Source organism: Somniosus microcephalus, chromosome 23 (genome assembly GCF_052327205.1).
Source record: "Somniosus microcephalus isolate GS21.2 chromosome 23, FLI_Smic_1.0, whole genome shotgun sequence".
NCBI classification, from domain to species: Eukaryota; Metazoa; Chordata; class Chondrichthyes; order Squaliformes; family Somniosidae; genus Somniosus; species Somniosus microcephalus.
Window position 1 is genome coordinate 28,659,045 of NC_141009.1, and position 13,865 is coordinate 28,672,909.

General features: G+C 39.6%; 1 protein-coding gene across 5 annotated transcripts in view; it reads left to right on the forward strand.

The window, feature by feature from the left end:
- Positions 1 to 13,865, forward strand: part of dennd1a (DENN/MADD domain containing 1A) — a 517,876-nt gene that overhangs the window by 127,449 nt on the left and 376,562 nt on the right. For all 5 annotated transcript variants that reach the window (XM_085965678.1, XM_085965676.1, XM_085965677.1 and 2 more), the window contains exon 3: positions 3,429 to 3,472. In XM_085965678.1, the coding sequence (XP_085821804.1) occupies positions 3,429 to 3,472 (44 nt within the window). The remainder of the gene's footprint in view (positions 1 to 3,428; positions 3,473 to 13,865) is intronic.

The window sequence follows — 13,865 nt, forward strand, 5'->3', positions numbered from 1 at the left end:
CCGCCCAGTGTACACAGCGACTTAGGGCCGCAGATCACAGACTTGGGGAAAGGCCAGCCATGGAGAGATTTAAACTGTATTTAGAAAGGCAAATGCTGCATACTATATTTTACAGTTAAGTAAACACTTAAAGGTTGATGTACAGTATTGACAATATAATTGTGTATAAGATTGCTGCAAAATCTGTGTTAAAACTTGTATGACACTTTTCAAGGCATTTAAATTGTAATTACATGGAATATACAGCACAGAAACAGCCATTTGGCCCAACCAGTCCATGCTAGCATTTATGCTCCACTCGAGCCTCCTCCTATCCTTTCTCATCTAACTATATACGCAAAATAATAACCTTCTATTCCTTTCTCCCTCTCATGCTTATCTAGCTTCCCCTTAAATGCATCTATACTATTCACCTCAACCACTCCCTGTGGTAGTGAGTTCCACATTCTCACCACTCTCTGGGTGAAGAAGTTTCTTTTGAATTTCCTGTTTGATTTCTTGCTGACTATCTTATATTGATGGCCTCTAGTTTTGCTCTTCCCCACCAGTGGAAACACACTCTCTGTGCCTACTCTATCAAAACCTTTCATAATTTTAAAGTAATATTCTGAGTTAAATTAATGTGGATAGCTGTTTTCTATCCAAAGCCCACTCTCTTGCTACAAAAGTTCCTATTGACAGTATTTACGATTAGAATGCCAGTTTTCTTACAGGCTACATATTTTTGCGAAGCAGCAAATAAAAAGACGACTCAAAATGACGACAGTAATTAAATTAATGAAAATTGCTTTAGTTATTCAAAACATGTCTTGCCATATAAACTGTGAATTAGTAATGACATTCATGTATAAGGTATGTATTGTTGCTCTACAGTGACTTACTCGGTACAATGAAACTAATGAGTTCGACTTGCACCACAGCAAGGCTGTGTGGTTGGTCTGGCTGTCTGTTCAGTGTGTCCAGCTGGCTGTCCGCCTGCCTCTTGTTCTGATTATGGGGAGGAGAGTGTACCCCTGCGAGGAGAGTGCTGCTCCGAGAGAGCATATTTTATGACACCGAAGGGGAAACTTAAGGGATCAGATTTCTAATCGTCTGAGGGCCTACTTTTTTCTTAACACCAAAACCATTCAAATCCACACCAGTGGATCTGCAGATTGAGGACGATTTGCCCCCTTGGAACTTTTCGTTTACATACACTTGTGGCCAAGTTCACCAACAAGTAGCTGAACAAAAATAAAGTAAATTAGACCAAACAGTGGTAAAAAGAGCAGATTAACATAATGGAAAACTGTCGATGTAAAGTGTATGGGGGAGGGGTGAAATGGACATGGGAAAATGGCTGGGGGGGGGGGGGGGGGGAAGGATAATTAATGTTAAATCCAGTTAAAACACACATTTATTTTTCTGATTACATAAATGTGAAAATTAGACCCGATTACAGTAGTTTTCTAGGCAGATTGATTCTGGAATAGTAACTTGAAAATAATTTGCGAGTCATAAAATGATTACAAATAGCCAGTGGAATTCACTGGACCCTGGATTCTAACGAGCATAACGTAATCATTTTTTCATGAAAAATACCATTAGCCAGGCTTATGCCAACCAATTATTTTTGCAATAGAATAATTGATTGATACAATGAATCAAAAATTCTGTAACTTGTAACCATCTTAGAATTAGATCCACTTCTTAGTTAAATAAGCATTTAGGCTCTTGCCTATTATCATGGTACTGTCATGCTGAACAAACCCAGATTTACTTGGAATACAATTTTAAGCCAATATTTCAATTACCACAGCTAGTAACCTAAAATGTATTTCAGTGGCAGGTTTTCTTGGTGGGGGTGCCTGTGGGCTGTTATTGATGTAGTCGTAATATTCTTCTGTGGAATAAGTTCCAAACTATTTAAATCACAGCTGGACTGGTTGCCCGACACAGTCAAGTAGCCTAACACTCATTACCGTGACCAGTTGTATGGGGACAGATTAGTCAATAGTTACAATGTATTATCAATGAAAATGTTAAGTCAGTTCATTATTTTCTGCTAATTATAGCGTTTCTACCATCTATGCCTCCAAATGTGATCTTTACTTTCCACTTTTTAAAAAAAAAAAGTGTTTGTCATATCAAGTTTGAATGTTCGCACAGCATAATGCCTAAAGGGTTAAAGATGCATGTTCACCAAAATCAATAATGTTCTCTACACAGGAAATCAAATCATTATGTGGATCAACTTTGTCTGAATTGACTTACTCCACTATTTTTTTTCCCCATTTACCTAGCAGCTACAGTACTCTAGGGATACTAGAGCATGAATTGCGCACAAATTACATAAAGTTGCAAGCACCAGTATTGGCACTCTGTTACGTACAAGCATACATGCTGGAGCCGGAGGATGTGCTTTGCCTATACATTCTGCAGGGGGACTTTTAAACTAACTTTACTCAGAATTTTTTTTAACATTTTTTGTTAACATGAATTAATTCCAATATGTACACTTTTTTTGGTCTCCGGAGTATGGAGAATTTTCTTTGTTGTTGTTACAAGACTGAATCTGTATGCTACTGATCATCATTGTTTTTACTGTGTAATGCTGTTTCATCTGGATCAGCAGTTAATTCTAATTTTGTCTCAATTAACTGCGCTCATGTAATTGGGGCTAATAGAAGTACATCACAATCCCCTGCCAATATACTACATTTCATAATCTAATGACAGCAGAGATCTGACAAAACAAGTTGAAGCGTATGTTTTAAGAAATATTTGCTGTCACTTAGTGTTCTGTATGTACAGCATCCCTTTTTTTCCCTCCTTAAATCTTTGATACTGTTGTCATGCATGCTGACAAAGGTTCAGCACTGTTCTAATTAGCCTCAAGGAACTGTTTGGAGTCGGGGATTTTTTGGAAGAATTCCACGCATTAAATTGACCCTTCTGCATGTCCCCCTATTATTCATAAGTTGATCTGTGATAACACTGTGCATGCTCTGCTGGATGCTGGTAGCAGAACATCAGTAGCTGGCAGAGATGTAGCCTAAATTTGGGACATTTATCTTATTATGCTCTGTAGTCAGCCAAACTAGGTAGCTAATAAAATCACAATCAAAGCAGGCTCTCTGGAATTTGAAAGACCTTCTGATATTCTGGCAACACATCTAGATGGCAATTTGCAGCTAGTAGGAGGTTAGGGTAGAAAACTGTCTTGAAGCTAAAGGGTGCGCCAAATATTCTCCTTTTTTTCCTAACTGGAGGAGGGAAAAGGGGAAAGCCTTGAACAGTTCTCACTGGCCCTAATCAACATAACAGCCTCAGCTGCCCCTTGGATCCCCTGCCAGGTCCCTATCATCTTCTGATCAAATATTAATGTGTGATACTCTGCTTGCTCGCTAATCCAAAGCCAATTAATATTATCTGTCAATTATTTACAGATCCTGAGGTGCGGAGGCAATTCCCTGAGGACTACAGCGACCAGGTTTGGAATGCGTAATTAACTTTTTTTACATGGCAAAATTTATTTCAGAGTCACTCAAGATATCACTGCTGTTCAGTTTAATGAAGGAGACAAATGAATTTTTTGGGGAAGAGATGGGGGTGATAATTAAGAGCCACTGATGAAGATGATGATGACATTGACAGTTTGAAAAGATATACAGTAGGAGGCAAAATTTGTAACCCAGCATGGTAATTTTTCAAAGCAATTCTGTGAAGTAAAGCACATGCCAATATATATGAACAACAGATGAAATACGTTTTTTAAGTTTTCCTTGTGCCTGTTATCTGGCAAATAGCTGTTTAAATGACAAATTGGAAGTTCAAAGTAAAAGAGCATCAGTGACGTGATGCAAACAATGCCACTGTGAAATTTATGAAGGCCTAATACATGATCGTGTAGCTTGCTGTAGTACAGTTTCTCTCTAACCAGTTCTCTTGATGGCAGTTTTGAAAATACTGTATGCTGTTTATTGTATACACTATCCTATTGTGATGTTAAGTGTATAAAGATGTAAGTTTACTGCAAAATGTTTCTCAAGCAAAGTATCTTTGAAACTTGAGAAAATGTGATAAATCTTTATATATTTTCCTCTTCCTCCCCTAGAGCTCCAACACAGAGTGGACTGCGGATCTGCTCTGCGTTAGGATATTTTTGTGATGACTGCTAGGAGGCGCGTGAGAGCCGCCTGAGTTTCTTGTCCTTTGATCCGCCACTGTCCTTGTGTGAATGGCCTGAGCTCAACTCGATGCCGTCCTCTGATAGAATGGGCGAGATCTAGATCACTGTCCTATATTATAAACATTTATTCATAATTAGTTTTATTATAGATATTGAAAATATTAAATAACTTTACATTCAGAAGTTCTCCCTCCACATCCCCCTCCCCACAATCAAACCTCCTTGACCCTTCTGGTGAAGGTGCTGTCTCTTGTTGGAATACAGTTCTGTGGGTGCCAGCAGTCTTGTGGCACCTTCGCAAAGTGGCCGTTCTTCATGTGTGAGACAAGAAAGGGATTGAGGGGGACGTTCAGCTACGTCTGCCCTCCTCCAGTACACTCTGTCTAGTGGGAGTCAGTCCTAGCTCAGGGGTGCAGAGGACAACAGTAGCGTTCCTACCACAACCTGCCTTAGACCAGCTAACTTGGGGTTGGATTTCGGACTTTTCTGGTCTGCGTGACTCATTACTTGTAACAAGTGGCGTGTCTTCCCATTTAACTATTGGGGAGCTGGAACATTTTAAGCAATGAGACAGTATTTGAGCTTCCATGTTTATTATGTTCTTCCAAAAGAACATTTTGTGCTCAGCTTTTGGTTTTATAATATATTTTGCTAAAGTCATATTGTCTTATAAATTTATTCATTGCAAAATACTCAGTGGACTAAAGTCTTAAAATGTATGTAGATAGAAAACTCTGTTAACTCTTACTTATCCCCTTGAATCTATTAATTCTCAGTTACTGCTTTCCTAATGAAAACTTGATTCTTTTGTAAAGTCGTCTTAAACAGGCTTATAAAATCCAAGTATAAGCTCTGCTGTGTACCATAAAGTGTGGTGGGGCACAGGCGCATCTGTATTCTGCCCTCCCTAACGGTGGTGAGGTACCATACATTAATGTCCCATCATAGAAAGGGAGTACAATTCACCAATCTCCGACACCTCTTAACAAGTGAATTGTAGAGCTTCATTTAGAGAGGCCAGGGAGCAGGATGCCTGCATACTTTCTTGACCAGGAAAAGATGCATTTTGCAGGTGGACTTTAGAAGAAGTGAACAAAATAAGTTTATGGGGAGGGGGAAATCTAAGTTTATCTGATCATAATTGTGACTTGTTATATTTCACCTTTAACAAACCTTTCTCAATAATTAAATTAACATTAGTAACGTTAGATCATTTACTGCAACAGTAACATTTATAGGCATAAAACAGATATTGTATGAACTTAAAAAAAAAAAAAAAAAATCATTTTTACAATTTGACAAATTTAAGAAAAAAACAGCTGTTTGTGATGTCTGCCATGGAGCTTGGCATCAGCAATAAAATTGTCCCATCAGCACCACAGTGCTGTTAAATCATAAAAAATAATGGATCCATGGGAGTGATTTCTCATCTGGTGGTTTAGACAGTGGCTTTAAACTCCTTGAGCTTGTTTGACCATATGATGTCATCTGAAACTCTCATCGTGATTGCTATTCTGTAAATCAGCTCGGGCACATAAAGTCTTTATTAATTAGCAAATCTGGAAGATGCTGCTTTTTTTTTACAAAAAGAAGCTCCATTGTTGTTTTCTTCATGTTTTTGGTGTTTACACAAAGGATTTCTGTTTAATGTATTTCTGAATTAATTGCTCCAATAATTTGCATACACCTCAATAAAGATGTATAGCACATTTGCCATTTAAGTCTTGTCCTTCTTTGTACAAATGTTTGTTGTAGTTTTGCACTTAATTGGAAAATGGTGGCCTTCTTGTCAGCGAGAAGAGCCTATTTGCTGGTTTGTCTGATAGAAGTAAACTTTACACTGACTCACGTCCTTGTAACTGTCAAAAGAAAAATGATTTTTTTTAAAGTAATGCTTGAAAAGAAGACTACCAAATATGAATGCGTCTGCTTGTTTGTGGGTAAAATAAATTTCAGATGTACTGTAGTCATTGCAGTGGATCAGAGGCTTCTGTTGGTGCTGCTACTACCAGTGAAATTTTATTCCTGAAGGTCTTTATACTTCTGCGGGGGACTCTGTCACAAATTATTGTGGCTCGATCCTTTAGAAACAGAAAAAACACGTTAGATCGGCATCTGTGACTGACTAATGATGGCCAGGCTTTTGGCTTCCCTTGAGCCACAAAGCTATTGCTGCCTTTAGAGAGGAAAAAGCATAAGAAGAAAGGGGAGGGATGAAAGGGAGTCACAAATCTGTGGCCTCGGAGATGTATGACTGCTAGGCTGGTTGTCTGCATGGTATGATAATCCATTTTGATCTCCTCAGTCTTAATTGTCTGCTAAAGACAAATGGGCAGTAAAAGTTCATCAGTTTCATCTTTGCTTCTCATTTATGGGCAGAATAAATGAGCCATCACTATAGAAGAAACCTTTCTTTTTGACACGGAAGTAATGCAGACCTGATGTGTTATTAAAAGTCTTTCTCCCTCATTATTTCAGACTCTTAGCGCTGATAGATCTCAGTGTTTCATGAAAAATGTAATCTGAAATGTAAATAAGCTGTTTGATACAAAGAGATGATGTAACAAATGAGCTTTTCCGCATTGTAGAAACCTTGCTTATAATTATTGAGAGTAGAATCTATTCCCTTATTTGTGTGCGTATATTTACAGCAATAACATTATGATGTATGGCAGTTAAATACATAACTTAAAGCTGCGCTCTTATTTGGGGAAATATAACCGTTTGGTGCAGTATATTATTTTAAAATTGATTTGAAACTAAATTGCTGTTCTAAAAAAATGGGTGGGAGAAAAGTTGGCGGGCCATACAGTATCTGTTCTTTTTGAAACTTTGCCTGGATGAATAAAATTTTCAATATTGAAAAGTATAAAGAAGGACTGATTTTAATGTTTAAATGAATAAAAATATTTTTTTAAATGTAACGCAAGTCATGAGAATGATAGTCTAAACAGGCTTTTAATTTTTAAAAATTAAACTTGGGGTCACAATCATTAGGATAAAGTGTAATGCCTAATTATAGCTCTACATTTTGAAAAATAACCCATCAGCATTATTAATCATAATCTCTTATGCATCCCATCCAGTTGATTAACAGTGTCTCCCCACAAAGGATGACATTTGCATGCGCACAGACCAAGCCATTGTTTTCAGTGGGCTGCCAAGCAAATAAAAATCTTATCCCAAGCTCCCAAAAAGTCAATTAAACCAAAGCACTCACCAGAAGGATGCAGAGTTAAAACCATATTGGAATGTTTGCCTCGAGTGTTTCAGCAGGTAAATGAATCACGTGGTGTATGACTCAGCCGTACAGATAAAAATCCCAGGTTCAATCCCTGGTCTAGGCTGAGTTAGTTGATCTTGGCTGATGCAAGGGTGGAGGCACTACAATTGGATTTGGTCTCTGTGGCTCATTTTCCCCTCCTCTTTCCCATAGTTCAACAGTAACTTACATTTATATAGTGCTTTGAACATGGCAAAAACATCTCCAGTTGCTTCACAGTTTAGGGTTGACCCCTGCATGAGTAGGATTAGAATTAGGGAAGTGGTTGAAATTGTATTTGAAGTAGTAAGTTTTAAGGAGGCTTTTCCTCCGTGGGGAGGGATACAGCACAATGAAAGGGTTTGGGAAGATAACTGAAAGTTCTGGCTCGCTCTAGTTCCTGCTCTGATTGCTATTCCGTAACCACAGCTGGAATGTGTGTATGGATGGATGAGGATGGGATTAGGCTCAACTGCGATGCCTTTTATGTAGAATAGCACACTGAAGCTCATGGTTAAGGCTCACTTATGGAAAAAAGTCACCTGGAATGAAGCACCAGAGGGCCTCCAGCACGCATGGAAGTGAATCACTGTCTTCAGGAGATATGGGGAAGAAAGATTGTCTGCAGTATTGTTTCTGAATCATAGCTGGATTATGAAAGGATTTTTGTGTGCTCAATATTTTCACCTGCAATTGGCTCTCAGCCAATATCTGATAAGTAAAGATTTGCTTGATCCACTTAATTGTTTCCTTTGTATTAGAATATTACAATGGGCTAAATATATTTTAGAAGAGAAGAACAATATACAAGTTAGTTAATGCAGCGAGCCCACCACTTCAATACTAAAGGAATTAAAAACCATGTTGGAATGCAGGTTTAGTTTCCTAATACTGCTGAGTTCCAGGTGTCCCTACAAACAGAAAGGATAGGAAAATTAGAGTGGTGTCCACGAGCGAGAAAAACCTAGTTGGCTAGTTACAGTGCAAAAGGGCAACCTTAGAATGGCCACCCAACTGCTGGAGCAAAGTATGGTGAGACTGAAAGAGGGGAGGAGAGAACATTTTTTTTCTCTTGAGTGGTGTTAAGCACCAGCATGCAGCATCACAGGCAAACTTCCAGTAAAGTGAAACTTTCTTATAGTGGACTCTGATAAATGAAACTCCACTGAGGTTTGGGGGTGGGGAAGGCAAGGTGGAGGGGTTGTCCAGTGCCCTAACTCATTTATCATGCCTGAATGGAATAACATTCATGTTTATGATAAAATTGCTACCTGATGAGTGAAATTCTAAACACAAACATTTGGTTACATGCACTATAAGAAGGAGTGGGCTATGATGCCTAGTTTAATGGAAAGCAGATCGTAAAGCATTCTGGCTCTCTGTTCCTTCAATATTTCAGTTACACTTCTTTAGGTACAGGGGGATGGGAAATGAAGTGTCGGAGAATGCACAAAATTCAGGTTCAACTGTGGACTGCAAGAGGTTTCAACATTGCAAGTTTTCTGTGGACAGGTGTAATGAGAGTACATAGCCAGTTTCAGGAATGCAACTTGCTGTTTTCATCGTGTTATCCAATTGGTAATGTTCAAGTAGTCAACTGTTGAAATAGTTGCATTGGAGCAGTTAAAGAAATTCTATTATGGCTGTTGTACAAAAATAATCAAATCTAATCTTTTTGGAGAGTGGTTGCAGGCATGGCTCATGCTTAGACAGGGAATTCTGGCTAAATTAACTGTTAGATTGCTTATTGTAACAATGGAAATGAACTTTAATGGGGACATGCAAGGCCATAATTAATAACTGGTATCACATATTCCACATGCCGTGCTGTAGGTAGAAGTCATTTCCGGACATCCTAGATGATTGAGGAATGATTTGATTTCAGTAAAAAAAACCTCAATTATTAGAAAAAATAACTCTATCAACTGAATAAAAACCACAGAGGTGATGGAATTAAAAATCAAATAAAGAACCCAATGAAAAAGCAAGACGAAATTGTAAAAATGGCCAAAACTGAGAGTGAGGTTAAAGCAATAACTTAAGAGCTACCATCAGTATATTGATGGAAATAATTTACTCAGGCTATATTTTCAAGTAGTTAGGTTTATTTCTGTGTTAAATAGAGAAGAGTTGTAAGTTAGTTGATGTGCATTGCAGTTGACTCTTGTCAACCAGTAAACCCAATCCTTCGGCTGCTGGCACATTCAGGGAAAGTCTCCGAGGCAACCCAGTTTTGTGTGCTTTCAGCCTATGCACTGTGACACTGAAAATATTACAGTACTGATGTGCCTTCAATAACCACAAAACTAGAAGTTATAGACTTTAACAAGTTGGCTTTTAATCACTAAGATCAGAGCTAACATCTCAACACACTGACTGGCTCACAGGAATGAGTCATACAGATCCTGGGATCTTTAAGTAAGAGAGGTCAGGGGTGGAGCCAAGAGCCAAGACCTGGAACCTTCCAGGTTAGTCAGGGAAGAGGAAGTGAAACTATACACCGTGTGGGGGAGGGTAATATACATGAGTGCAAAACGAACACAGGCAAGAGAAACAGATTTCATTACAAGTACTAAAGCTACTGACACAGGAATAGTTTTGCTATAAAAACAGAAAATGCTGTAAACACTCAGCAGGTCAGGCAGCATCTGTGGAGAGAGAAACCGAGTTAACGTTTCAGGTCGACGACCCTTTGTCAGAACTGGCGCCAGAGTCATCGACCTGAAACATTAACTCTGTTTCTCTCTCCACAGATGCTGCCCGACCTGCTGAGTATTGCCAGCAGTTTCTGTTCTTATTTCAGATTTCCAGCATCTGCAGTATTTTGCTTTTGTAATAGTTTTGCTATTGCAGTTTTACCTGTAAACTACAAATTAAATATCTAAAATACCATTTACATAAAGAAACATCTTGGTAGTGTTCACTTTGCAATGCCCTTTTCATTTTCGTTCTTTCCCCATTTTTTTATTTGACACTCTCCTATCCTAACTTTTTTTATTATTTGATGTTTCAAATACCTTTTTCCTTCATCGGCCCCAACATGACCGAGCCTAGATGAGTAAACTCGACACAATTAATACGGGAGCATTTTCAGTCACCTTTTCTTTTGTAAACCTACCTTCCTATTCCAGTACTATTTTTATCCTGACATTCTCCTAGCCCTTTCCTCTCATTAATTTCCAGGTATAAATTATTGATGGTAAAGAGAAATCAAAGGAAACTGAGGCGGCGTGCTTATCTCCACTTCAGCAGAAACAGGACTGTGTTGTTGCGTGAGTGAGAACTTTTCAAATTTCTGCAGATCTGTTCCGAGAGTTTTAGAATAGTTTTAGTAACAGGTGCTTCTGTTTCTTACAGAATGCCAACTTGCACTTACTTAGTGGTTTTAATGCAATTAGATTACCACAGGGCTTCAAAAAAGCAGGGGTGGGGGAAGGGTGAGGGTGTGGAGACCAAGCAAGTAGTCAGAAAAAAAATCAGGGGAGGCGACTGAAGTCGTGATCAAAGAGATGGGTGTTGGGGAGGCTGTTGAAGGCAGGGAGAGATGTGGTAACGCCGAGAATTCCAGAGTTCAGGGCTGTGATTGCTGCATACTCAACAACCAATGGTGAAATGGAAAGATGAATGCACAATTGACTTCAATTGCAAGAGTGGAGGCTGTGAGCTGGGATGTAGGGCTGGAGAAATTTGCAGAGGTAAGGTAGGTGAGGTCAAGAGGGGATTTGGAAATACGGATGAGTATTTTGAAATCAGTGTATCTGTACAGGATAGGATGTGGGTGGTGGAGTATTGTACAATTTGGATTTTATGTAGGAAAGAGCTCGGGATGCAGATGATGAGCAAGTCAAACAAGCGGAGCCTGGAGGACACTAAAACTCACTGCCTAAGCAAGTATGATGAGAGTTCTAGCAGAAATGGAGGCGAGGTAGGGACAGATGAACCGTATTATAAATGACCATCACTACAGACCCAATTCAAAATAGCATTGATGTGAATGAGAAAGCACGTTGGGTCTGGTCACGTTGGCACACTTCAGTGCAGCTAACAACTACACATTCATTTGACTAATAAGTATTAGTAATTTACAAACTTATTGGTTTTATGCCTTTTTTACAGGCCTAAAGACTGCCGAGTGACAACCTTTGAGTAATGTCCTGTGTGCTTGACAACACGTGGTTCACTTGCTGTTCTTATTTCAGCAAAAAACACAATTAATATAGAAAGTCTGGTCAATGGGGCCACTGTTAGAAAAGCTGTCTTTTTAAAATTTTGCACCTCCAAAAAAAAAAACGCAGGGAGGCCACTATAAAGATGGCTGTGCCACAACAAGATGAGGGAGTGTTTGGTCAGCGCCAGGGATTTAGACTGTATAAACAAATGCCAGGTCTGACACCTAAGCCAGACTTTGATCCACAATGTGAGACTTCAGGCAGCACCGAATTTGTGGGTTGATTTGAAGTTGCCACACTTGTGTTCTCACTCAACACCTACATAATTGGATTTAAAAGGTTTGATGTCTGCAGGCTATGGATCTGTACCTGATGTAAATTGTCATGAGTTATTTAATGTCGTACTTGCCTTACAACGCTGCTGCCACTGGAACCACTACTTCACCAACAGTGCTGTAAATTATTTCGTCGTTTATTTCATTTCCTCCTGTCCTGACAACATTGATTCTGGCTGAGGTACAGCTCCACCAATGCTGAGCGCTGCCCTTACCCAAGTGGCCAGCTTTCATGAGTGAGCCTAGACAGTGAGTGACCGTCAGCCATTTAACCACAGGGGGAATCATGGCTGAGCCTGACCCGGTTCTCTCAGGACCCATAAATGTGCATTTCTAGCACGTTGCTGGATAATGATGAAGGACAAGAACTCGAGCTGATATTTTTACTCCCCCCTTAACCCCAGTGCTCGGAGGCCACTTGTACTGTTCACAAAGGCCTGCAACAGCAAAACCACTTTGCCTGTATGAGCAGGTGTCAGTGCTTGAAACACATAGGACCCTGGAGCCAAAAAGATGGGTGCCTCCATTTTAACACTGTTTGGATTTACATTGGTGCCAGAGGTTGCACTATTATGGATACTTCGGCTCATAATACTAGCATTGCCTTGTGCACTTTGTTGATTTTGCTGCTGACTTTAGAGCTGCTGTTGGCAGCAAAGAAAATGAGGCAGAAGGATGTGGGTTCAAGTCCCACTCCAGAGACTTGAGCACAAAATCTAGGCTGACACTCCAGTGCAGTACTGAGGGAGTGCTGCATTGTCTTTCGGATGAGACATTAAACCGAGGCCCCGTCTGTTCTCTCAGGTGGACATAAGAGATCCTATGGCATTATTTCGAAGAAGAGTTATCCCTGGTGTCCTAGCCAATATTTATCCCTCAATAAACATTACTAAAAGCAGATTATCTGGTCATTATCACATTGCTGTTTGTGGGAGCTTGCTATGTGCAAATTGGTTGCCACATTTCCTGCATTACAACAGTGACTACACTGGAGGGGGGTGGTGGGGGAGTATTTCATTGGGTGTAAAGCGCTTTGGGATGTCTGGTGGTCATGAAAGGTGCTATATAAATGCAAGTCTTTCTTTTATACAAAAACCATTGGTAGAATACTGAAAATTTTTTTCACTGTAATCTGCTTCGCATATATGTGGATTTGAATGAACATTATCCTACCGTACACATGCACTTCGCATTTAGTTATGTGATGATGTCTTTTAATGAAGACATTTTGTTTTAAGATGAGTTACATACCTTGAATAAAAAATCTTTTAAAGAAGCCTTACTTGTTGCAGGTATTTTTACTTACTGAGATCTGCAGTATGAGGGAACTGAAATAACAGACATGTTGAAATGACAATACCATTGTAACATTATTTTGTTCATAACTGTATAGCTGTTTCTGTTAATTCAGTTTCCTTGAAATAGCAGGCTTCTTCTCCCCGCCATTTCCCTTGCTGATGATATTGGAATTAATTGCTTATGTTTAGAAATGCAAAAATAAGAGAATGTTAATCTTGGTCATAATGGTTCTCTGCTGTTTTTTTTTTTAAGGTTCCGATACTGAGGCTTGGCATTAGTATGGTGTTAGCTTGGAGTTGAGTAATTTATCAGTTTTCGGGCAGCTGGGTGACCTGCATCCAGACCTCTGTCTATGATGTTCTAAACTGGTTGCTAGAAGATTAGGCTTTCCCTCCAGTTCTCTCTTCCCAGGAAAGACTTTGCTGTTGCCCAATATCATCCCAGATGGACTTGACAGCAGTTAATGGCCCAGAAATTCGGGTCGGGGGCTTCGCGCGGGTGCAAGCCTCCGACCTGCACTTAGCTAGCGCGCCGGCCATTGTGCTGTGGGCCCGCGTGGGATTCCGATCCTGGGCCTCCTTCAACTGCCGGCGCGCAGTGCTTGCGTATCCCAGGGGCGCAGTTAGTTC